This window comes from Macaca fascicularis, chromosome 2 (genome assembly GCF_037993035.2).
Source record: "Macaca fascicularis isolate 582-1 chromosome 2, T2T-MFA8v1.1".
Lineage (NCBI taxonomy): Eukaryota > Metazoa > Chordata > Mammalia > Primates > Cercopithecidae > Macaca > Macaca fascicularis.
Genome location: NC_088376.1, coordinates 78,613,159 through 78,640,011, shown reverse-complemented (window position 1 = coordinate 78,640,011; position 26,853 = coordinate 78,613,159). Strand labels below are relative to the sequence as shown.

Genomic DNA, 26,853 nt, shown 5'->3' with positions numbered 1-26,853 from the left:
CCAAATGTACATCCCCACTAGAGAAGCTGAAGGTCTGTTTGTGGGAGTAGTTTCTGACTTTACCTAGAGCTGAGTCAATTAGGAGAGCCGAGCAAAATACAGGGGTAGAGGAAGCAGCAGAAAGGCCCTGGGAGCTTGTTGGCTTCTCTAGCAGACCATTTCTGCCTGGCACCAAAGAGATCCAAAAGGAGCAAGGCATAAAACTACACAGGGATAAGCAAATCTCTAGCTGAACTTTGTAACAATTTGAATGGGGTGAGAAGCCTCCTGACCAGAATTTGGGGGAGGATGCAAATCCGGTGTGCAGACTCCACAGGCAGGGAAGAACCAAGCCTTTCGTTTTTGCAGCTGGGAGGCAAGTTTTCAACCCCTATGGCTCCACACGTGGAAATGATCTGGGTCTGAGGGCCACTGGGTGGGGTGTCATGGTAGGAGTGAAACAGGCCCTTCAGTTTGTGTGGGAGCTGGATGAGGCTTGTGACTGCTAGCTTTCTCTCACTTCCCTGACAACCTGCATGACTCAGCAGAGGCAGGCATAATCCTTCTTGGTACACAACTCCAGTGAACTGAGACCCTCACCCCCATTCCCCACAGCAGCTGCAGCAAGACCTGCCCAAGGAGAGTCTGAGCTCAGACATGCCTAGTCCCACCCCCACCTGATGGTCCTTTCCTACCCACTCTAGTAGTGGAAGACAAAGGGCATATAATCTTGGGAGTTCTAGCACCCCGACCACTGCCAGTTCCTCCCCATACTACCAACCTGATGCTCTAAAAAGCACCACCTCCTGGCAGGAGGCCCACCGGTACAAAAATAGAGCATTAAACCACCAAAGCTAAGAACCTCACGGACTCCATCACACCCCTCCACCACCTCCGCTGGAACAGGTGCTGGTATCCATGGCTGAGAGACCCATAGATGGCTGACATCACAGGACTCTGGGCAGACATTACCCAGTACCAGCCCAGAGCCAGGTAGACTCACTGCGTGGCTAGACCTGAAAGAGAGACAACAATCACTGCAGTTCAGCTCAGAGGAATCCACATCCATAGGAAAAGGAGGAGAGTACTACATCAAGGGAACACCCTGTGGGACAAAAGAATCTGAACAACAGCCTTTAGCCCTAGACTTTCCCTCTGACAGAGCCTACCCAAATGGGAAGGAACCAGAAAACCTTCCCTGGATATGACAAAACAAGGCTCTTCAACAACCCCCAGAAAACATGTATGCTCACCAGCAATTGATCCAAGCCAAAAAGAAATCCCTGATTTACCTGAAAAATAATTCAGGAGGTCGGTTATTAAGCTAATCAGGGAGGAACCAGAGAAATACGAAGCCTAATGCAAGGAAATTCAAAATATGATACAAGAAATGAAGGGAGAAATATTCAAGGACATAGATGGCTTAAAGACAAAAGAAAAAATTCAGAAAGCTTGGGCCACACTTTTAGAAATGCAAAATGCTCTGGAAAGTCTCAGCAATAGAATTGAGCAAGTAGAAGAAAGAAATTTGAAGCTCAAAGACAAGGTCTTTGAATTAACCCAATACAATAAAGACAAAGAAAAAAGAATAAGAAAATATGAACAAAGCCTCCAACAAGTCTGGGATTATGTTAAACTACTAAACTTAAAAATAACTGGTGTTCCTGAAGAAGAAGAGAATTCTAAGAGCTTGGAAAACATATTTTGGGGAATAATCGATGAAAACTTCCCGGCCTTGCTAGAGACCTAGACATCCAAATACAAGAAGCAGAAAGAACACCTGGGAAATTCACTGCAAAAAGATCTTCACCTAGGTACATTTTCATGAGGTTATCCAAAGTTAAGACAAAGGGAAGAATCTTAAGAGCTGTGAGACAGAAGCACCAGGTAACCTATAAAGGAAAACCTATCAGATTAACAGCAGATTTCTCAGCAAAAACCCTATAAGCTAGAAGGGATTGGGGCCCTATCTTCAGCCTTCTCAACCAAAACAATTATCAGACAAGAATTTTGTATCCAGTGAAACTAAGCATCATATATGAAGGAAAGATACAGTCTTTTTCAGACAAACAAATGCTGAGAGAATTCACCAATATCAAGCCACCACTATAAAACCTGCTAAAAAGAGCTCTAAATCTTGAAACAAATCCTAGAAAAACATCAAGACAGAATATCTTTAAAGCTTAATTCACACAGGACCTATAAAACAAAAATATAAGTTTAAAAGCAAAATAGGCTGTAAAATGAGCCTCAATACATTTTTTAAAAAATTGAAATTATATCAAGTACTCTCTCAAACCACAGTGAAATAAAACTGGAAATCAACTCCAAAAGCAACCTTCAAAACCATACAAATGCATGGAAATTAAATAACCTGCTCCTGAATGAGCATTGGGTTAAAAATGAAATTAAGATGGAAATTTAAAAATTCTTCAAACTGAATGACAATAATGATACAACCTATCAAAACCTCTGGGGTACGAGAAAGGCAGTTCTAAGAGGGAAGTTCATAGCCCTAAATGCCTGCATCAAAAAGACTGAAATAGCACAAACTGACGTTCTAAGGTCACACCTCAAGGAACTAAAGAAACAAAAACAAACCAAACCCAAACTCAGCAGAAAAAAGGAAATAACCGAGATCAGAGCTAAATGAAATAGAAACAAACAAAATACAAAAGATACATGAAAGAAAAAGCTGGTTCTTTGAAAAGATAAATAAAACTGATAGACCATTGACAAGATTAACCAAGAAAAGAAGACAAAATCCAAATAACCTCACTAAGAAATGAAACAGGAGATATTACAACTGACACCAGTGAAATACAAAAGATCATTCAAGGCTACTATGAACACCTTTACCCACATAAACCAGAAAACCTGGGATAGATGGATAAATTCCTGGAAAAATTTAACCCTCCTAGCTTAAATCAGAAAGAATTAGATACCCTGAACAGACCAATAACAAGCAGTAAGATTGAAATAGTAATTTAAAAATTACCAAAAAAAAAAAGGGTCCATGACCAGATGGATTCACAGCAGAATTCTACCAGACATTCGAAGAAGAATTGGTACCAATTCTTTTGCCACTTTTCAACAATTTAGAGAAAGAAGGAACCCTCTCTAGTTCATTCTATGAAGCCAGCATCACCCTAATACCAAAATCAAGAAAGGACATAACCAAAAAAGAAAACTACAGACTGATATCCTTGATGAACATAGATGATAAAATCCTTAACAGAATACTAGCTCTTCGAATCCAACAATATATCAAAAAGATAATCCACCATGATCAAATAGATTTTATACCAGGGACAGAGGGATGATTTACCATAATCAAGTCATTAAATGTAGTACACTACATAAACAGAATTAAAACAAAAATCACATGATCATTTCAATAGATGCAGAAAAAGCATTCAACAAAATCCAGCATCCCTTTATGATTAAAACTGTCGGCAAAATCAGCAAACAAGGGACATAACTTAATGTAATAAAAGTCATCTATGATAAACCCACAGCCAACATAATACTGAATGGGGAAAAGTTGAAAGCATTTCCTCTGAGAAATGGAACAAGACAAGGATGTCCACTCTTACCACTCTTCTTCAACATAGTACTGAAGTCCTAGCCAGAGTAATAAGACAAGAGAAAGAAATAAAGGGCATCCAAAACAGTAAAGAGGAAAGCAAACTATCACTGTCACCCTTTTCAACAAATGGTTCTGGGATAATTGACTAGCCACATTTTGGAGAACGAAACTGGATCCTCATTTCTCACCTTATACCAAAATCAAATCAAAATGCATTAAGGACTTAAATCTAAGATGTGAAACTATAAAAACCCTAGAAGACTGATATCCAGTAATGGGATTTCTGAATCAAATGGCAGTTATATTTTTAGTTCTTTAAGGAATCTTCACACTGTTTTCCATAGTGGCTGTGCTAGTTTACATTCCCACCAGCAGAGTAGAAGTGTTCCCTGTTCAACGCATCCATGCTGACATCTACTGTTTTTTGATTATAGCCATAATCAAAACCCACTGGGGCCATTGGAAAAACCCTTCTAGACACTGGCTTGGGCAAGCATTTCATGACCAAGAATTCAAAAGCAAATGCAATAAAAACAAAGATAAATAGCTGGGACCTAATTAAACTAAAGAGCTTTTGCACAGCAGAAGGAACAGTCAGCAGAGAAAACAGACACCCCACGGAGTGGGAGAAAATCTTCACAATCTATGCATGTGACAAAGGACTAATATTCAGAATTTACAACGAACATTTTTGTTTTGTAAGAAAAAAACAAACAATCCCATAAAAAAGTGGGCTAAGGACATGAATAGACAATGCTCAAAAGAAGATACACAAATGGCCAACAAACATATGAACAAATGCTCAATATCACTAATGATCAGGTAAATGCAAATCAAAACCACAATGTGATACCACCTCCTGAAAGAGTGGCCATAATCAATGTGACACATCATATCAACAGAATAAAGGACAATAACCATATGATCATTTCAATTGATGCTGAAAAACCATTTGATAAAGTTAACATCCCTGCATGATGAAAACTTTTAAAAAACTAGGTATAGAAGGCCTTAATAAAATAAAAGCCATCTATGACAGACCCACAGCTAGTATTAAACTGAACAGGGAGAACCTAAAAGCTTGTCCTCTTAAACCTGGAACATGACAAGGATGTCCACTTTCACCACTGTTAATCAACATGGTACTGTATATTTTAGAACAATTAGAAAAGATAAAGAAGAAGTAAAGGGCATCCAAATTGGAAAGGAAGAAATTAAATTATCCTTGTTTGTGGATAAATGATGTTAACTTTAGACAAACCTGAAGACCACCAAAATACTATTAGAACTGACAAACAAATTCAGTAAGTTGCAGGATACAAAGTCAACATACAAAAATCACTAGCATTGCTATATGCCAACAGTGAACATTCTGAAAAAGGAATAAAAAATTCCATTTATAATAGCCACGAATAAAATTTTTATCCAAAAGAAAGTCAATAAAGCCTGCTGGCAAGGATGTGGAGAAAAGGAAACCCTTGTACACTTTTGGTGGGAACGTGAGTGAGTTCAAACACTATGGAGAACAGTTTGGAGGTTCCTTAAAAAATTAAAAACAGAGCTACAATACAACCCATTAATCCCACTGCTGGGTGTACATCCAAAAGAAAGGAAATCAGTATATTGAAGAGATATCTGCCTGCTATGTTTATTGCAGTACTGTTTACAATAGCTAAGATTTAGAAGCAACCTAAGGGTCCATCAACAGATGAATGGAAAATAAAATGTGATACATATACACAATGGAGTACCATTCAGTCATAAAAGGGAATGAGATCCAGTCATTTGCAGCAGCTTGGATGGAGCTGGAGATCATTACATTAAGTTAAATAAGCTAGGCACAGAAAGACAATTGTAGCACGTTCTTGCTTATTTGTGGGATCTAAAAATCAAAACAATTGAACTCACTGAGATAGAAAATAGAAGGATAATTACCGGAGGCTTGAAAGGGTAGTGGGGTGTGGTGGGGTGGGGTGGGGTGGGGTGGGGTGGAGGTGGGATGGTTAATAGCTCTAAAAAATAATTAGAATTAATAAATAAGACCTACTATTTGACAGCGCAACAGGGTTACTATAGTCAATAACAACTTTAATTGTACACGTTAAAATAACTTAAAGAATGTTATTGGATTATTTATAACTCAAATAATAAATGCTTGAAGGGATGGATACTCCATTCTCCATGATGTGCTTATTTCACATTGCATGTCTATATCAAAACATTTCATGTATCCCATAAATATATACACCTACTATGTGCCTACAAAAACTAAAAAAAAAGAAAAAGAAATCAGTATATCCAAGAAATATCTGTCCTCTTATGTTTGTTACAGCACTGTTCACAATAGCCAAGATTTCGATGTAACCTAAGTACTCATTAACAGATGAATGGATAAAGAACATGTGTTACATATACACAATGAAATACTATTCAGCCGTAACAAAGGATAAGATTTTGTCATTTGCAACAACATGGATGGAACTGGAGATTGTTTTATCAAGTGAAATAAGCCAGGCACAGCAAGATGAACTTTGCATGTTCTCACTTATTTGTGAGATCTAAAAATCAAAACAATTAAACTCATGGAGTGAGAAAGTAGAAGAATGGTTACCAGAGGCTGGGAAGGATGGTGGGGGGTGTGGGTGGAATGGTGGGAATGGTTAATGGGTACTGAAAATAGAAAGAATGAATAAGACCTAGTATTGGATAGAACATCCCGGACACTATAGTCAATTGCAACTTACTTGTCCATTTAAAAATAACTAGAGAATATAATTGGATTGTTTGAAACACAAAGGTGTAATTCCTGGGGAGATGTATTCCCAATTTTTCATGATGTAGTTATCACACATTGCATGCCTGTATCAAAATATCTCATGTACCCCATAAATATATATACCCACTTTGTACCCACAAAAATTAAAAATAAATTTAAAAATTGAGAGAAAAGGTAAAAATAAGGAGTAATGAAGGCCATTTCTAACTATATGCTTTAGTTTCAGATAGTAACAATTCCCTATAATAAAAGATGAGAGCTCATTTGTTTATTTTTTAAAACCACATGCTAATCTAGATTGTACCGAATACATCTCTTGTTGTAGTTATAGTTTCTTATTTTTTAAAGTTTTTCTTTTTAATTTTTTCTTAGTGAAAATCAATATGGATTAAATGTTTAGTACCAGCATTTTCTTCTATGACTTCCCAATCCTGAGCTGTTTAGCTTGATTTCATCTCTTGACGGTTTTATTATAGCATTCTCAATAATGTCTGTTTTTTGTCTTATTGCCGAATGGCACATTAGACGTATTTAGTATGTCACAATTTCCTTTCCTCTGCATTGTAGTAGACATTTTCCTGTTATCTTCTGACCCTCAATATGGTGCTAGTTAGCCCTTTATCACAGTTTTTTTTCATTAAACTTTTGTTTAGTTCAGTTTAATTATCAAATAATTTTTCCCTGCAGGTAGAATTTATAGAAGTTTTATTACCTGAGTTTTCTTTATATTTGAGAATACCTGCTACACTTCTATTTAGATGGCAAATCAGCTGAGGATAATATCATTTGGTCACCTTTGTCTTAAACCTTGTGTGTACTGATTTGCCATTTTCTGGCTCCGAATGCTGTGAAGTAATGTGAAGCCTCCTAGATTCTCTCTCTCTCTCTCTCTGACACGTGACAAGCTTCTTTCCTGACTGAATGCTTGGAGAAATTTTTCTTAATCCTTGAAAGTCAGTAACTGGTCCAGGATTTTGTTTCAGTGTCAATAATTCAGCTTTTTTTTTTTTTTTTTTTTTTAAACGCAGGATTCTCTCTCTGTCTGTAGAGTACGTTACCCGTTATTTTCAAAGAAATTTTCTGTTTTTGTATCTTTGAATTGCTTTTCTGTTCCATTGGGCTTCCTCCTGCTGAGAAACCTATTTTCTTTATGTTGTCGCCTCTTTAAAAAGGTATTACTTACATATCTTCAATTGTTTTAGCTAGTTTTTAATTTCCCTTTGCATTTGCTATCATTATCTCAAGCATGTCTATATGTCAGGAGTTTAATTTTCACCTAGTTATAATGCACTCTTTATCACTTGACTTTTAAAAAAGTAGTTCTCTAAAGGTGTTGTAACTTTTTCTTTGACATTTTTTGGTAGTTTTCTATTTTGATATAAGTTAAAACAAAATTTGCAAAATATAAGTATAGTATAAAGAACTCTTCCCCCAAATATACTCTGCCTGGTTCACTAGCTATCTTTTGTCTTATTTGCATACACACACGGGTGCATACAAGTGCACATACACACCTCCTTTTGTACCTCCCTTTGTTCTGAACAGTGTGAGAGGAAGTTATAAACATTGTAACACTTTACAAAAAAATATGTCAGTGTGCATGTCCCAGAAAAGACTGCTTTCTCTTATATAACCATAGTACAATGATCTGAATCAGGAAGCTCACATTACAAGATACAATGTGATTTTCTAATCCACAGAGCATATTTAATTTTTTAAAATTACCCCATTGATGTTTGCTACAGCTTGTTTTTTTTTTTGTTGTTGTTGTTTTCTGGTATAAGATCCAATCCAGGAACAGGTGACCATTTACTTAGCTTTCCTTTGATGCCTGACATGTTGTTGCTTGATCTTTGACATTGATTTTGCTCTTTTCAAAAAGTTTGCTTTCATTACTTCTTTTGTAGCCAAAGGACTTGTGGAAAATCTTATGGTCCTGATTTATGTTTTCTACTAAATTTTATTTTTTTATTTTTTTCACTCTTTACATGCTAAAGATTCTAGTTTGTTTGCATATCTAGTTGTGTCATCTCTTTGGATCTCACTTGCCTATGCTTATTGTGAGTGGCTTTGTTCCTATCTTCCATCTTTTCTCATATAGTGAAACTAAATTCTTCCTGAAATTCTCTTCACTCATACTGAGTTCTATCAGTCTTTTCCATGGAGCTACTGTTTGTGGGTTCTGTATTGTACTCTTTTCTGTATCCTGCTATCTCAAAGGCATGGGGAAGAGGATAGGACTGGGGAGCTCAGCATTTTTTGGCGAAAGATCTGGGCTTGCTTGTTTTTTCTGGATTTTACTAAATGCCAAACTTCTATTGGCCTGGTTTCCTGTGTTCTGTCTCTGTGGGGAAACCTTCAGATTTGCAATTTTCTTGTCTCTGCTAAGATTTTGAGGTAGGTGATTAGCGGCTTTACTAAGGATTTCAGATGTCTTCTCTTTACTTCTTTTCACCTACTTGTCTCCCTATTGACATGGTATTGGTGAGACTTGCCTGTTCTTTTTATGACTCTCCCTTTCCTATTCTTCATTTGGTGTCTGTGTGTTGGGCACACACCGTGTGTTGGAATAGCACCCAGACGCACCTCAATAAATTTTATTTCTTTGGTTGACTCTTCTCAAAGTTATTATGTCAATTGTATCCCTTTGTTTAGCTCCTTTTATGGTTATATTTTTATTATTCTGCTTTTTCTATTTATGTAATAGGGTTTAGAGAAGAAAAGTCAATAATCCATATTTACCCATCATTCATTTACCTTGCTTGAATTATTAAAACTCAAACATAAATCTTCTAAGAGATAATTCTTACATGACAGGCCAATGTGGAAATAAAGTATGTGAGGTCTGAACTGGATCTAAAAGGATAACCATACAGTTTTTAATTTTAAAAAGAGCTTTGTAATTTTAAAAATCGAAACATTTTGTCATTTACAAATGAAATGCAATAGTGTACAAACACTTGTCTTTTTTCCAACCATTCCAGCTTTTCAATTTTTAAAAATTATTTTTGTTTCTATGTGCTTCAGTTTTTTCCTGTGTCACTTATTTTCTCAAACACTAACGTCAGTATTTTCACTAGAACACATAACTTTCATATACAAAAGCAAGCAGACACTGGGTAGCCTGTGAACTGCCAGGGCTTTGCTGATGGTCCAGCAGCAGAAGGCAATCACTTTCACACTTAACCCAGACATGCCTTTTTATTTTATTTTATTTTTTATGTTGGGAAGATTGGCTTTGGATGAGTGCACAGTTTGTGAAGAGGCTCACTCTGAGAAAGGAAGAGGATGACACATCAGGCTAATCAACCCAACAGTCAGTGAAGTGACAAGTGCTAAAGTGACATAAGGCCTCATTGTAGAAAATTCACTGATTCTGCACAAGGCCTTTTTACCCTGTTTTGCATCAATGGGCAGAAAATTTCCATTCACCTTTCACTACTCATGGTGCAGTCTGGAAAAACTTCATGAGATTTGCTCTCAGACATACACCTCCATACCACTGGATGCTTATACAAATGAAATATGTTCAAATCTCTGTGAAAGCTGCATTATTGTGAACAGCAACCTCTCTAACTTGTTTTCTGCTATTGCTAGGATGCATCCACTTCTTCTTTCTAAGTTCTATGAAAAACTTCCATGTTAAGGAACTGGGAGAATAAGACACAAAATAACTACATAAAGTAAACAGTTTCTTCTTCGATTCAAATTGCTGTGGCTAATATCAGACTGCCATTCCAGAAGTACCTGAGGAGGACAGAGGTGTTTAAGGAAACAGTTTCTCCTTGGATTCTGATTTCTGTGGCTGATATCAGAGTGCCATTCTAGAAGTACCTAGAATGGACAGAAGTGTGCGTGTGGGCCGGGTGCGGTGGCTCAAGCCTGTAATCCCAGCACTTTGGGAGGCCGAGACGGGCGGATCACGAGGTCAGGAGATCGAAACCATCCTGGCTAACACGGTGAAAACCCGTCTCTACTAAAAAAAAAATACAAAAAAACTAGCCGGGCGAGGTGGCGGGTGACTGTAGTCCCAGTTACTCGGGAGGCTGAGGCAGGAGAATGGTGTAAACCCGGGAGGCGGAGGTTGCAGTGAGCTGAGATCCGGCTGCACTCCAGCCTGGGCGACAGAGTGAGACTCCATCTCAAAAAAAAAAAAAAAAAAAAGAATTGTGTGTGTGTTGCAGGCACAACATCGTGATGAATCAAGAGACCAGAGACAGAAAGCAGGATAGTTGATAACCAGGTTCCCCTGCCAGGGCGTGTGTTTTGAAACGATACCAACACTTACTAGCTTCATAATATTGGGCACGTTACTTCCTTAATCTCTCATCGCATCAGATTCTGTATATGAAAGATGAGTATAATAATAGAACCTATCTAATAATATTATTTGATCATTATTTAAAATTATATATGTGAGATGTTATATTTCTGAAAATTTATCTCTATCTCCACACACACAATTGACAGTGCCTAGCATATAGTAAGTCCTCAAAAAAATGTTAAGTTATATAAGAAACAGCAGGTAGTGGTTTTGAAACTGGAAAGGTTCCCTTGTCCCCCTCAGAGGGCATACGATGGGGGTGTGGCTCACCTCTTCAGTGCCCCACTGCTCAAACCGCTAGGGAGCATGCAGACAGGCAGGCTATGGGGCTCCGACTCCCCGAGAGTGTCTAGGGGTGAATGTTTACAGCTGCTAAGGCCCCAGTGGGTGTGTGTTACAGGGTGCCCTTTTGGTTTGTCATCTATAGGTGGCTTGTGTTAACCTGCTCAATTAGACCCTCTACGTTGTTGCAAGGAAGGAGGGCTTTCTGTATCCCAGGTTCTTGCCTTGGTATACCAGAAGAATCGGATCACACGTGGTCTTAGAGAATGAGTGCACAGTTTTATTGAATGGAAGTAGCTCTCCACCACTGGGGAAGCCAGAAGGGAGAGGGTCTTCCCCTGGAGTTGGGCCACTCAACAGCCCCAGCTCTCCTCCAACTACTCTGGCCAAACTCCACCCCATCCTGCTGGTGAGTGGCCTGCTGGTGTGCTGGTTTCTGTTCATGTGCTCTTCTGCCAGCGTGCTGCCTCAACATCCTCCTCTTGCCATCCAGCCACTTGTGTTTTTTCCTGCTAATATGCTCGTCTCCACATCTGGCTGCCTGTATGTCTGCCCACTCAGGTCTCGGGTTTATAGGCCCAGAAGTGGAGGGTGGTGGGCCAGAGTGGTCTCGGAAAATGCAGCATTTGGGCATGAAAGCAGGAGCACCTGTCCTCACCTAGGTCCAAGGGGGTGGAACCCTAGCCAGAGACCTGCCTTTCTCTACCCAGCACTGCTTGATCCCTCCCGTATCATTCCGCCCTTTGAAGAGGTACATCTAACTGCCCTTAGTTAGAATATGGATGATGACTGGTCTTAGCTTCTTCCTGCTGACAGGGGGCATTGTTCTGGGGAAAATGGCGGTCAGACTCCTCCTAGAGGTCTAAGTGTTCCTAGAGAACGGGAGTCATCTTCTGAGGCTGCAGTTGACCATTTGGATTTTGATGGTTTCTAGGCTTGAGAGTAAAAAAAAAAAAAAGTTTTATAAGGTTAAGTGTGCATGGGTTAAACATGTGTATTATACAAGGAAATAATTTAGTGCCAAAGATTACAGAGATAAGAAGTGAAATATACTAACAGCAACATTCTACCCCGAACTGTTTCAGCCTGGTGAAAGAAATTAAACCTTGTATGGGAACAATTAAATTTTAGAAGAGAAATAACTGTACTTGTCATGTCTTTTAGAAATTAACAGGTGCACCCTGGGCATTTTCGGGTTTGTGGGCTTACATGGTGGTCATCAAAGCTTTTGCCTCTTTCCTGCATCTCCTCTCACTTTTCTGGGACTCGCTGTCTCTCTTATAAAAAGACCGAGGTGGCCATTTTCAGGAGGTCCATTAATATACTATCTGGTCCCAGGGCCCATTTTTGCAACTTCCTCCTGATGTCAAGAGCTACCTGGGTAATACCTTTATCCTTTAGGATTAGCTGTTCTCGACTGAATCAGGAGCTAGAGGTGTACTTTATCAAGGCCGCTCTTAGCCTTTCCAGGAAGGCAGTGGGATTTTCATCAAATCCTTAGTCAATCATAGACAAGTTAATATAATTGAAAGGCTTGGTCTTAGTCCTACATAATTCCTCCATTATGCACACCTGAAAGTGTCTCCTTTTCCAGTCTTCCATCTCGTCATTAGGATCCCATTTAGGGTTATTTACTGGTATTGCTTCTCTTTCAGTTGGATAATATTCACCCCCTTCTCTGACGCTATATATGAAAGAAAGCTCATCCCCAAATCTCTGTGCTACTGACAGAGCAGCCTGCTTCTCCGTGTCCCTCGGGGTTTGATTCAAAAGTAACATAATGTCTCTCCAGGAGAGTTCAAATATTTGGGTGTAATTCCAGAAAGCCTCTATTTATCTATCAGGGTAATCTGAAAACTTGCCAAGATCCCTCTGAATTTGCTTTAAGTCCTGTAGGGAGGAGGGGACCTGGACCTTACTGGGCCCAAATTTACTGGGCATTTGTTGGAGGGTTAAGAGTGAGACTGGGGATTGTCTAGAGCAAAGATTTTTAGGAGGGGCCAAGTGAGAAGCCGAAGCTACATAGGGTGGTCCAGGTGGACCCCGAGGAACAGTGCTGGAGGCAACTGGATCCTCTGCTGGGGATGCCCCTGGAACTCATATCTTTAATTACCTGGGCTCGCCTCTTTTGACCTTCCCTGAGATGGCAAACAGGAGGGCAGTCCTACACTGTGAGCAAAGGTCTGGATTGCCTTGCAAGGTATAGAGAGCCTACACATATGAGGCCTCAGATCATCTGTCCTCATGTCTACAGAAAAGTTCCAATTGCCAGATGGTATTGAAATGAATGTTTCCTTCCTGAGGCCAAGCCAGCCTTTCCTGTAAATCATAATTTGGCCAAACCTTTTTGCAGAGGGCTAGGAGGCACTTTTCCTCCAGATTCTGAGGCTCAAAGCAGTGCCAGTGGTTCAGAATACACTCCAGAGGAGTATTAGCTGGGGGTGGTGAAAAGAACTGGTTGACAATTCTGAAAGACAGTGAATAGAGGCGTCCCTCATTTCCTTTCCTCTTTCAGCAAAGACTCAGAAAGCGAGCATTCTTCTTTCACTTTTCACCGCTTATCCCTGAGCCCCGGTGACCTTGGCAGGTGCCGGCCATGGGTACTGATGCAGTGTGTATGCACGAATCAAGGAAAACCTGGAGAATGGGAATTAACCGCCCTCATCTATGTCCCCATTTCTCCCTGCTGTCGACAAACCTTGAGTTTCCTGAGCCTGTTTATGCCATGAAGCGTGGCCTCTTTCTGTGAGGTGGGGGGTTTAGTTGACAGGAATCGGTCCTGCCCATTTACATCATGCCTGTTGCCTGGCTTTGAATCCCTCAGACTTGGTTTTCTTTCTAGGGCCTCTGCCTGAAATTTGGGGTCTAGTTTGGGACTGAAAAGTTATTTTAGAGACTGTTTATATCTCTTTAGAATGTCTCAAATGTGCCCTGTTGAATTTGCAGTTATCAGCCAGCAGGGGCCATTACTCCATTAACCTTCCTGTCAGAAAGAGAGTTGGTGGGGGAGCCCTCTCACTTAGAAAAGGAAAAAGGAAAAAAAAAAGAAAAGCTGTTTAAAAGGAAAAAGGGGAATATCCTGGGGGAAGAACCCCTCGCTTAGTGCAACTGGACTCCTGTAATCCTTATATCTTTCCCCCATTTCAGACCAGGTTGAATTCCTTGGCCAGGGAAAGGTTCCATCATCAAGGTGGGTGAGAAGCACCTATCTGTTGACCCCGTGGGGTCGCATCTACGGTTGTCCCAGCTTTGTCCTGCACCCACTCGTGGCTGTTGGGCTTGGTCTTTGCCTGCTGTGGGCAGGCCTAGGCACCCAAGCTGCGAGGGGAGAGGGTAAGGAGAGGTGCTCCGAGCTGTGTGTGCCTGCAGCCATTAAGGTGGAGGCATACATGGCACCTCTAGGAAAATTGATGTGATTTGCACCTTTGGCAGCTGAACCTAATGCTCATTTTACTTAGTAACATTGCCATAGTCTGTAGCAAAACTCTGAACATTATAAAGAAAGAGGTAAGAGCCATTTCAAACCGTGTGAGGGAGAAAAGAGACGAAGTCTGGGGATTTTGACTGACTGGTAAGGGCAGAGTTTTGTTTGTTTGTTTTATTTTTATTTATTTATTTTTATTATTATACTTTATGTTCTAGGGTACATGTGCACAACGTGCAGGTTTGTTATATATGTATACATGTGCCATGTTGGTGTGCTCCACCCATTAACTCATCATTTACATTAGGTATATCTCCTAATGCTATCCCTCCCCCCTCCCCCCTCCCCACAATAGGACCCGGTGTGTGGTGTTCCCCTTCCTGTGTCCAAGTGATCTCATTGTCCAGTTCCCACCTATGAGTGAGAACATGCAGTGTTTGGTTTTCTGTTCTTGCAATCGTTTGCTGAGAATGATGGTTTCCAGTTGCATCCATGTCCCTACCAAGGACATGAACTCATCCTTTTTTATGGCTGCATACTATTCCATGGTGTATATGTGCCACATTTTCTTAATCCAGTCTGTCACTGATGGACATTTGGATTGATTCCAAGTCTTTGCTATTGTGAATAGTGCTGCAATAAACATACATGTGCATGTGTCTTTATAGTGGTATGATTTATAATCCTTTGGGTATATACCCAGTAATGGGATGACTGGGTCAAATGGTATTTCTAGTTTTAGATCCTTGAGGAATCACCACACTGTTTTCCACAATGGTTGAACTAGTTTACAGTCCTACCAACAGTGTAAAAGTGTTCCTATTTCTCTGCATCCTCTCCAGCACCTGTTGTTTCCTGACTTTTTAATGATTGCCATTCTAACTGGTGTGAGATGGTATCTCATTGTGGTTTAGATTTGCATTTCTCTGATGGCAAGTGATGATGAGCATTTTTTCATGTGTCTGTTGGCTGTAAGTATGTCTTCTTTTGAGAATTGTCTGTTCATATCCTTAAGGGCAGAGTTTTGAAGGGAAATAGAGTTTCTTACCCGCAGGAAAGAGAGAGAAGTGGGAGGGTTTTGGAAGAGAGGCAGACCCGACAGTTTCACATTTATTCACACTCGTCTCCCAGGATCCTAGCAGAGCTTCCATTTGAAATGGGAAAGGGTCCCTAGTCCCCCTTGCAGGGTATGCAATGAGGATGTGGCTTGCTTCTTCAGTGCCCCACTGCTCTAACCTCTAGGGGAGCATACTGATAGGCAGACTGTGGGGCTCCAATCTTACGGCAGTGTCTAGGGGTGAATGTTTACAGCTCTTGAAGCCCCAGTGGGCATGTGTTACAGGGTGATGTTTTAGTTTGCCCTCTGTAGGTGGCTTGTGTTAACCAGCTCAATTAGACCCTCTAGATTGTCACAAGGATGGAGGACTTTCTGTAGCCCAGGTTCTTGCCTTGGTGTACCGGAAGAATTGGATCACCTGTGGTCTTGGAGAATGAGTGCAAAGTTTCATTGAGTGGAAGTAGCTCTCCACTGATGGGGAAGCGAGAAGGGAGATGGTTTTCCCCTAGAGTTGGGCTGCTTGGCGGCCCCAGCTCTCCTCTGACTACCCTAGCCAAACTCCGCCTCAACCTGCTGGTTGATGGGCTGCCAGTGTGCCAGAGTCTGTCAGTGTGCTCTCTTGCCAGCGTGACCTCTTGACGTCCTCTTGCCGTCCAGCCACTTGTGTCTTCTTCCGCTGATGTGCTCCTCTCAGCCTCTGGCCACTTGTGTGTCTGCCTGCTAGCGTCTCAGGTTTTCATAGGCCCAGGATGGGGGTGTGGTAGGCCAGGGTGGTCTTGGAAAATGCAACATTTGTGCACAAAAGCAGGAGTGCCTGTCCTCACCTCAGTCTGTGGTGTAGAGCCTTAGCCAGGAACCTGCCTTTCTCTACCCAGCACTTCCCTGCCCCACTTCCGTATCACTCCCTACGTACTGTAAGGTACGATGTCCTTGGTAAACCCAATTTTTAATAAACTCTAAAAGCTGTTTCCATTCTAAAACTAGTTATCATCTGTACTGCTTTGAGGAGTATAGTTAGTTGTAGTTCATGCCACTTATTATTCCTTTCACAAATAGTTTTATATAAACATTATAACCACTTCCTTAATGAACTTAACATATCGGTATAACTTACTTATAAAGACACTTTGTCAGTTTCTGGATGTTACTGCAGCCTGAAGAAATTTAGGAAATATGCATTGTGAAAAAGTATTAGGGATAATGCACTTTAAAGCATTTACTTCTTCAATAGTTAAAAACGATTTATTTGTTTCAAGCTCAATCTTATTTGTGGTTTAAGAATCTTTGTAGTCCTTAAGTTCCCACAACAATCTTGTGTTTGTATTATTTCACAGGTAATTAACTGAGCAAGTAATTAAACAGATGAAAGCACTTTTTCTTATATAAAAAATAATAAAAATATACCAGATACTAGACCATAGGCCAGACTGTCAGTGAAATAAAACAATGAGGCAGTGGCTTTCTGAGTAACTGGAGCCTCTGTTCATAGGTTGACCATTAAGTAATGTATTAAACTGTAAAAGTGCTAATCTAGTCAGGATTTATTGTTCACAAATTAACTAGATAACCCTCGAAAAGGCAGCCAAATTACAAAGAGATAGAATGACAGTCTTTTTGCTTTAGTGTGTCTTTAAATTTCTGAAAACAAATTGGGTGCACATAGAAGTGAAAACATATTTAAAAGTTAATAAAAGGAATATGACACCATTTAATCAGTAATAATAATTACTGGTTGCTTTTATATGTGATGTTGCTCCATTCGATCTTAACAGCTATTTGGTAAAGTAGATGGGGCAGATGCTACTTTTAATTTCCTTTCTTCATATTCAATAACTGAGGCTCTGGGCAATGCAGTAATTGCTCATGGTCTCCCCTGGGTGTATAGCAGAGGCAAGGCACAACCCCAAGCAAAGCTACCCCCACATTTCTTTGTCTTGCCACAGTATAACAATGCCACATAAATAATTTGAAACCTTTACTTCAAATCAATTTTGTGATCACTTGTAATAGTCAATTCTCACACTGCCATTGGAAATACCTGAGATTGGGTAATTTATATATTTAAATAAGAGGTTTAATTGCAGGGTGTACAGGAAGCATGGCTGAGGAGGTCTCAGGAAACTTATAATCTTGGCAGAAGGAGAAGCAGGTACATCTTCACATGGCCAGAGCAGGAGGAAGGGGTGGGTGAGAGGTGCATGAGAACTCTCTATTACGAGAACAGCAAGGGGGAAATCTTCTCCCATGATAATGTCAACATTCATCAGACCCTTCTTCCAACATTAGGGTTTACAATTGGACATGAGATTTGGGTGGGAACACAAATCCAAACCATATCACCACTTAAGAAGGGGAGGATGTGGGCAGAGTGAAGGTAAAGGAATGCAAGCATGAGAGAATAGGAAAAGGAGAAATAAGCAAGACATAGTGCAGAGGGGAGAGGAGATGGAAAGAATGAAAAATAAGGAGGCTGCGGTGTTAGGAATAGGGCTCACAGGTTACAAAGTGGATGTCACACTGTCTTTAATATTAGGATGTAGATATGTAGCTATTCTAGATAGTCCTTTAGAGTTGTTGTTTTTCCTTGCTGGGAAATAGCCTCTCTGATTGGTTCTCATTCTTTGAAGTTTTTATATTTCTTTCTTTAGTGTTTTCTTTCATTTATTTAAATAAGTGCTTATTTCTCTATGGAATATAGTTAGTTTTATGCATGTGTTTTAAATGACTTCGGTTTTAGAAATGTACCTTAGAACTCTATATTTTAACCATTTTTTCTCCTTAGTCTAATTGTTTATTATTGTTTTTAAAGAGATTCCTCCATGATCAGAGAAGGTACTCTTACTCCAGGGATAAAAAAGGTTTAACTATAATTCATTTCTCAACAACTGACTTGCCAGTTGTAAATTTTTTAATACAAATGTTAATCCTGTCTTATCAGGTCCTGTATTAGAAAAATCAGGTGACAGATTTTTGTAGAATTGAACTTTTGGGTTTAACACTAAACTACAATGGGGTTGTTATGAGTAGTTTTATTTTTCTCTGCCTTCATTTTCTGTTACCTAAAATCAAGTGGTATTACCTTTGTTCCTGTTAACTTTACAGGTATTCTGAAATATAATTTTGAGAATAAATAGTTCTAGAAAAATAGACTCATTCTATTTGCACAATTTGAATTAGCTTTATGTTCATTCAATTAGCTCAAATGAGTCGTAAGAATTTGGATATCTTACCTGGTGGTATTCTTTAGATCAAAGCATTACTACTGGGTTTTAGTTCTATAATTCTACCAATTCCAAATCCTGAATTTACTGCTTTCTTGTGGGAGCATTTCCTTTTGTTAGGGCATGTAAAGGTGCCTTGGGTCTTCTTTTACCTTATGGAAAAATAGGAGAGAAGATAATAGCTTAAAGCTAAAGAATTAGATTCTGGAACAGAGTGATTTACAATATTGGTGAGCTGCCAGAGATCAGTTCTAGTTTCAGCCCTTCCACTATATGGCCGTGTAACTTTCAGCAAGTTATCAGTTCTCCATGGGCCCCCAATTCCCTGATCTCTAAGTGAAGATGGAAGTAATTAGGAGGTTTAAAAAATTTTAACTAAAAAATCTTCTGTCTTTTTCAAAATTAATCTTATATAGAACCCCTAAATTTAGATCAGGTAAAGTCCTGATTGTTGAGGATATGGTGAGAGCAGGAACCAAATCCTAAGCTTATTGAATGTACCCATACATCATGATTTCAAAGTCACTGGGCTAAACAATTTTAGGGACACTTCCATGTGTAAATTCATTGAGGTCTGTTTTTCAGAGGGAATAATCTGATTCACTTTCAGTAAGGAAATCTCTATTTGCTCAAAAATGTCAAGTTGATACTAATCACCAAAAAAAAAAAAAAGTCCACTGTAGAACACATGTGTGTTGATGTTTGGTTCTTGTGACCAGGAGGATGTTTATTTGTCCTCTCATAAAAGTAAAGGGCTTTGAGAGGCGGAGGTGGGCGGATCATGAGGTCAGGAGTTCAAGAGCCGCCTTACTAACATGGAGAAACCCTGTCTCTACTAAAAATACAAAATTAGCTGGCTGTGGTGGCACATGCCTGTAATCCCAGCTACTTGGGAGGCTGAGGCAGGAGAATCGTTTGAACCTGAGAAGCGGAGGTTGCGGTGAGCCAGGATCACGCCATTGCACTCCAGTCTGGGCAACAAGAGTGAAATTCCGTCTCAAAAATAAATAAATAAATAAATAAAAAGAAAGAAAAAAGAAAAAAAGGAAGGGAAGAATAGCAACCAGTAATTTTGACAGTTTTAATAGTCATCATAGTATAACTTTATGTATAAGTTAGATGGCTCATTACAATTTCAGCAGTGAAAAAGAAAGCATTATAGCCCTTCTAATATACAATGATATTTAGTTACATACTTGAATTTTTGGTGGTTTATATGAAGATATATTTGCCCAAAGATTTTGTTTATTTAACTTGCAGTATTTGTCCTTAGCTAGGCTAAATCATAAGCCAGCTTCATGAAAAGAAAAATTTAAGGCTTCTCTGCTTTCAAATATGAACAGTTATTATCTACTCACACAAAGGAAGGAAGTCCAAAAAGAAAGAGCAACTTTGCCATGGCTAATCTTTCCCTTAGACTGTGTGGGAGTAAAGCTTTTATTTCTTATAAGAAAAAAGATAATAAAATGTCCAACAGGTTGACGAGTTGCAAAATATTCTAGGGGGTCACTTTTTTTTTTTTAATTTTATGAGGTATCAGGACATTTGACACAGTTGTAAATGTAATGTGTCTTTTAAAATCAATATGATAAAAATGACTTGCTACCCATGCCCCAATTTGGAATTTCAAATTAAACTTATCCCACAAACATCAGAAAATTGAGGAATAATTAAAAATCTATGCTGACCCTGTTTTTATTGCCTGTAATTTACTCCGTGTAAACATACAGCACCGTATGCTGTATATTTGTTTCTTGAATTTATGTTTTGACAATGCATGAAATAAAATGTTTCAGATACTTCAGAAAAGCTTTATAGCTTAACCTCAGAAGAGTTCCCAGATTTCAGCAGCCAATTACTGAATATAAGTCAGACTTCCACAGATTTCCTTAAGACCTCACATGTGAGGGGTCCCTGTGGAGTTGAGGAATTGAGGTAAGTTAAGCCTGCAGTTTATATATTAATATAGTATGTAGTAAAATTTTGACAAGTTCCAACTAGTTATCTTTATTATATATAGAAAGACTGTCCTCGTGTGTGTACTTTATATGACCATTCTTTATAGAATGTTTGGGTTCTTTGCTGATCTATTATCAAGATTTAGTAAAAGGCTTATAAAGTTGTCACTTTAATGTGAAGAGATCGTTCTCTACTGCACAATATGTATCATAAAAATGAAAAGATATTTGGAATATAATAATCCTTCAGCATTTCTTATTATATTGAAAAACAATTGCCTTACTTGAATTAATTAACCTAATACATTTCAATACTTTGTATTAATAGAATCCTACCCAATGTGAATAAGGTTTTTAGAATCAAATAGTAAGTTTCTTTCTTGAAATCAAATCTAGATAATTAACAATAACATTTTAATTTGTATCATATCATTCTTTCCTCACATAAAATACATTTAGGGATTTTAGGGATGGTTGGATCGGCTTATAAGGAATGTACGTTACACTAGTAAATGTTTCAAAACAGTAGTCTATTGTTTCAGTCTATTATTGACACTGCAATTCCTTGAAAAAGGAGCAGGATTTCTTTTAGAAAGACTAAAACAAGCATAAAATAAGTTATTTGTATTGTAAATTTATTTGATTGAAATTTAATTGAAATCTGAAATTGTAGTAAAAAGGGAATCAAGGGTTTCTTATTCTTTCTGGAGGAGGAAATCATTGAGCTATTTTTCTTGGTTTTTGCATTTCTTTCTCTTCTAAAACATTTTTTTTAAGACAGGGTCTCAACATGTTGCCTAGGTAGGTTTCAAACTCCTGGGTTCAGACTATCCTCCTGCTTCAGCCACTTAAATAGCTGGGACCACTCAGGCCACCGCACTGAGCCTGGATTTTTGCATTTCTATTATCATTTATATATTTTTTAAAGGATCAATATAAGATTGATATTTTCTTCCCTTAGATAAATCATTAAAAACAAACTAAACCTACAAGTATTCTCATCACTTATAAAACAAATGACATTCAATACTAAAAATATAAGGGGACCTTACTAACAGAATAAAGCACATTTCTTTTTTGTTTTTGTTTTTGATTTTTAAAATTTTTTTTTTTAATTGTACTTTAAGTTCTAGGGTACATGTGCACAACGTGCAGGTTTGTTACATATGTATACATGTGCCATGTTGGTGTGCTGCACCCATTAACTCATCATTTACATTAAGTATATCCCCTAATGCTATCCATCCAGCTTGCCCCCACCCCACAACATGCCCCGGTGTGTGATGTTCCCCTTCCTGTGTCCAAGTGTTCCCATTGTTCAGTTCGCACCTATGAGTGAGAACATGCAGTGTTTGGTTTTCTGTTGTTGCAGTAGTTTGCTGAGAATGATAGTTTCCAGCTTCATCCATGTCCCTACAAAGGACATGAACCCATCTAAAGCACATTTCTTTAAAATTAAAAACCTCATGAAACAGTCACTAGCTCTTTTTTCTTGGACCAGTGAAAAATCACAATGAGATTTTCATTGTTCCACAGACCGTGGTTTATAAGCTGCTCATTTAGCATGTGCTGAGTGTAAAAAGTAATCCAATGAACAGTTATATCCATCACAGAGTGAAGCATTTTATATTATTTAGCAGCATATATAGGTTGAGAATCTAGATTATTTAGGACAAAAAAATCCTAATTGTGTACACTTTTATCTGCTCCCCACCCTACCTTTGTTCCCAAACCTTAGATACTCAGGTGTTACAGCTTCCATCAGTGCCCCCTGCTGCCACCAATAAAATGCAACAAAATAAAATAACAAACAAATGCTGTCATTAATTTTTGCTTTGGCATATCTTGACTGGCTATCTACATAGTCCTAATTCATAGTACACAAAAGAGGTGATTTATCTGGCAGTCTATTCACCCTGATTCTTTTAAACAGCCAATGTGATGATGAATGTTCCTAATGATGACCCTGAGGCTCTGCAGGTTTCTAAAGTGCCTCTGAATCATCAACAAAGACACAATCAGAGACCATAAACTCTCTCCTTCCTTCCACTGTGGCTTTATTTCTTGGGAGAGGGAGAATGATGAGAATTTCTCATTAAAAGGAGGCTTGCTATATTGGGCACACTGAAAATTGTGGTCCCAGTCTGATACAGCCCCCTCACATCTGCTTGCCTCCAGCAACTCCAACATATGTAGTATTGATCAGAAGATAAATGAAGAGTTGAAACCTGGTTCTGTATATTGTGTATTGATCTTGTTATGTATTTTCAGCTGTTCTGGAAGAGATACCGAAATTCAGTCTTTGCTGTCACTTTCTGAGAGCAGTACAGATGATGAGGAGGAAGATTTTCTCAACAAGCAACATGTCATTACACTACCGTGGTCAAAGAGTACTTAATGATTATTTGTTGATTACTTTTTCCATTTGGTACCCAGAGTAAAGCAAACAACTGAGAAAAGTAACCAAGTGATTACCTGTCCAAGTGCTGGAGATTTTGATTATTAATGTCTCTGAAGTTTCAAGGCTACAAACTAATAAAAGTAAAATTATAAGTTCAAGGGCTTATTCTTCCAATGATATATTATATGTCAACTACTAATCTATTTCGTAGATTATATTAGTAAAATATGGTGAATTTGAAGAAATAACTGTTATAACTGTGTCTATAAAACCTACTATAGGGCAGAACATGATTATACTTAAAGTAATATTTCATTGTCCAAATATATTTTAAATAATTATGTTATCGACAAGAGTGTGCATTTGACAGCCAAGTCACACTAGTCAGTATCATCAATTGAACCTATAACTACACTGTTTATTTTCTGGTTTTTGATATTTATAGAAGTTCTGGTATCTTCAAAAGTTTGCAATAAAAGAAAAAAAGAGGACCAAAAATAAAATGGATGTGAAACTTTTCATACTCTGCTCCAGCAAAACACAGTAAAGACCCCTAAGCATCTTTTTTATCTTTTTTTTTCTTTTTTTTTTTTTAAGAAGGTCAATGTAGTGATTAGCTTTATGTGAAAATGTGACTGGTCTACAATACCTGAATGATATAGGTTGACTGTGTCCCCACCCAGGTCTCATCTTGAATTGTAGTTTCTATAATCTCCAGGTGTCCAGGCAGGGACCTGGTGGGAAGTAATTGAATCATGGGGCAGTTACCCCTATGCTGCTGTTCTCGTGGTAATGAGTTCTCATCTGATCTGATGGTTTTGTAAGGGACTTTCCCCCCTTTTGCTTAGAACTTCTCTTTGCTGCTGCCACGTGAAGAAGAATGTGTTTACTTCCACTTTCACCATGATTTCCTGAGGCTTCCCCCGCCATGCTGAACTGTGAGTCAGTTAAACCTCTGTCGTTTATAAATTACCCAGTCTTGAATATGTCTTTATTAGCAATGTGAGAACAGACTAATACACCAGATACTTTGTCAGACCTTATAATTGATTCATGAATAACACAGCGACTTGGGACACCATCCCTTTGCACAGCCAAATATCTGTGTATTACTTTTTACTCCTGCAAAACGTAACTAATAGCCTATGGTTGACTGGAAGCCTTACCTATAGTATAAATAGTCAACTAACACATATTTTGTATGTTACATGTATTATATACTGTATTCTTACAATAAAGTAAGTCAGAGAAAAGAAAACATAACCAAGAAAATCATAAGAGAAAATGTATTTAATATTCATTAAATAGAAATGGATTATTATAAAATCTTCACCCTTGTCTTCATATTGAGCAGGCTGAGAAGGGGAAGAAAAAAGAGGATATGAGTTTTGTGTCTCAGGAGTGATAGAGGCAGAAGAAAGTCCATGTATAAGTGGGCCCTCACAGTTCAAACCTATGTTTTTCAAGGGTCAACTATATTCTAGATGTTCCTGTGGGAGTATTTTTTAGATTAGATTAACATTTAAATAAGTAGACATTGAGTAAAGCAAATTAGTTTACATAAGGTGGGTGGGCCTCATCCAATCAGTTTAAAGGCCTTAAGAAAAATAAAATAGTTGAGATCCTCCAAGGTAGAGGGAATTCTTTCTTGAGACTGACTTCAGGCTTGAACTGCAGTATCATATCTTGCCTGGGTCTCCAGCCTTCAGGCCAGCCCTGTGGATTTTGGACTTGCTATTCCCACAATTGCATGAGGCAATTCTTAAAAATCTCTCTTTTCCTATAGATAGATCAATTGGTAGATAGATAGATAGATAGATAGATAGATAGATAGATAGATAGATATAAATATATAGATATAGATACGTATAAACACACACATCTTATTTGTTCTATTTCTCTGGAAAACCCAATACAGCCAGTTTGAAGGACTGTTGGGATAGTCAAAAGAAAGAAGACAAGGGGAATTATTTTGCTGGTGTTGAGAAGTTGTAGATTTTGATACTGGTGGGAGTCCAAAGTTTATAATCTTATAACTCAAGGCTTAAGAAAGAGAAGAAAACATGGGATGATAATTTTGTGGTCATCACTTTGTGACATTTTAGGGCAGTTTCCCTTTATGGAGTTTGTTGACTTAACAGAAAAATACCCCTGAAAGTTGGCCAGGCTCTGGCAACAACGTAGCCATGACTCCAGACTCAAACTCTTTTGTCTTCCCTGTGAGTCTGGGTAGTAACTTCTTATACAAGACTGATGGTTGTTTAGTACACATTTACCTTTGATACTTTTTCGTGTCATTGATAAACTGTACTGAATTCACACACATCATCTACTGATAGGATAGAAAATTATGATGAAGAGACCTATAGCCATTTCCATGTCCTTTAATATAAAATTGCATTCTATTGAAACTGATTAACAAACGTGGACAATAAGCAATCAAGAAAGCAAGGAATATTATCAGAAGAAAATGTTGCAAAAGACATATCGTTTAAAAGAGTGTGACTCCTCTGCAATTTTTACTGCCCTCTTAACACGTCCTCTGTCACAATCCCATAGACAGACAACAGTGAGTCACCAATGAATCTTCATCATTTGTGTCCAAATCTCTTTTGGCCTCTTGTCCTGACACTGCTGGCTTTCTGAATTTTAGTATCTATAGTTAAAATGAGGATTACTGTTCATCTTTTAACTTAAAATATATATATACATATTTTAGCATATGTGCTCAGGTTTAATGTTTCATGACTCTTTTTCCTTTGCTCTAAGACATCTTCCTTTTCCCTTCTGATGAAGAAACAAATTGTTCCTCTGGGTGTGATTTATACTAGTGCTTCTCTCAGATAAAACGAAAGTGGTATTGTCCTATTCTTGTTAGGGAAGGATTGGAGCACAACTATTTTCTCTTGTGTATTCAGACATAGCTTGAGTCTTTTTTGAACTAGCTCAGAAGATCATTTTATATGATGCTACTACCTTTTACAATATCAGCATTTTGAAATAAATATTAAGCTGATAATTAATTATCATCAGTACATCTCTGGCCAAATCTGAGATAAAAAAATTGTCATCTGACTTCCAATATGACATTGAAATTAAACATGAGGGTACTCTGTGGCAGCGTAGACCAGACCCCCTTCTGCCTTTATTTGCTTCCAATAACCACACATGTAGAAAGTTCTTTAATTCCATTGCCATTAGTCTAATGAGGAAATAAAAACTAAGTAAAATTAGAGCCTTTGCCTGAAGCAGCTTCAATGTGTTCTCTCATTTTAAAGCTCATACTTAAAATTGCTTCTACAGGCCTGGTTCTAACTGTGGAACTGAGAGAGTTATAGATATTCCACAAGAACCTCAGCCATATTACTAATAGTGGAGTCAGTACAGTGCGCCTTTAACAACTATCGGATAAATGACCACCTGATCTTACATGTTTGTTGAAATTTGTAGTTTATACCCAGACTTGTCTAGTGCTGTAATAGTCATATGAAATTCTGTAATTTTACAGCTCTGGACATGCACATGCTGGAGACAAATTAACATTACATTTTTTAAAATAGTTTTAGTATGTTTTATATCCATTGAAGTAATTCATATGTAGTGCATGCTGAGTATGTCACACAACACAGGCCAGTGGTGTCTGCTACCTTTAAGATCACTTAATGCTGGGCATTTTATGTGAGGTGCACAGAAAATATTTCTTGAAAAAAATAAATGTTATGAAATGGCTTATCAGCTATTTTAAATAATATATCGATTCAGAAAAAAGCAATTCTCTCTGTCCCTTTATTCAGTTTTTGAAAAGATCTTGAGCAATGCTCATCTTATCCTTGTTTTGGCAC

General features: G+C 38.3%; 1 protein-coding gene across 1 annotated transcript in view; it reads left to right on the top strand.

The window, feature by feature from the left end:
- The window catches only part of ZBBX (zinc finger B-box domain containing), a 144,256-nt gene extending 120,742 nt beyond the window's left edge, over nucleotides 1-23,514 (top strand). The window contains exons 19-20 of the mRNA XM_015445484.4: nucleotides 20,449-20,587; nucleotides 22,882-23,514. Of these exons, the coding sequence (XP_015300970.3) occupies nucleotides 20,449-20,587; nucleotides 22,882-23,008 (266 nt within the window). The 3' untranslated portion in view covers nucleotides 23,009-23,514. The remainder of the gene's footprint in view (nucleotides 1-20,448; nucleotides 20,588-22,881) is intronic.
- The last annotated feature ends 3,339 nt before the right edge of the window (nucleotides 23,515-26,853 follow it).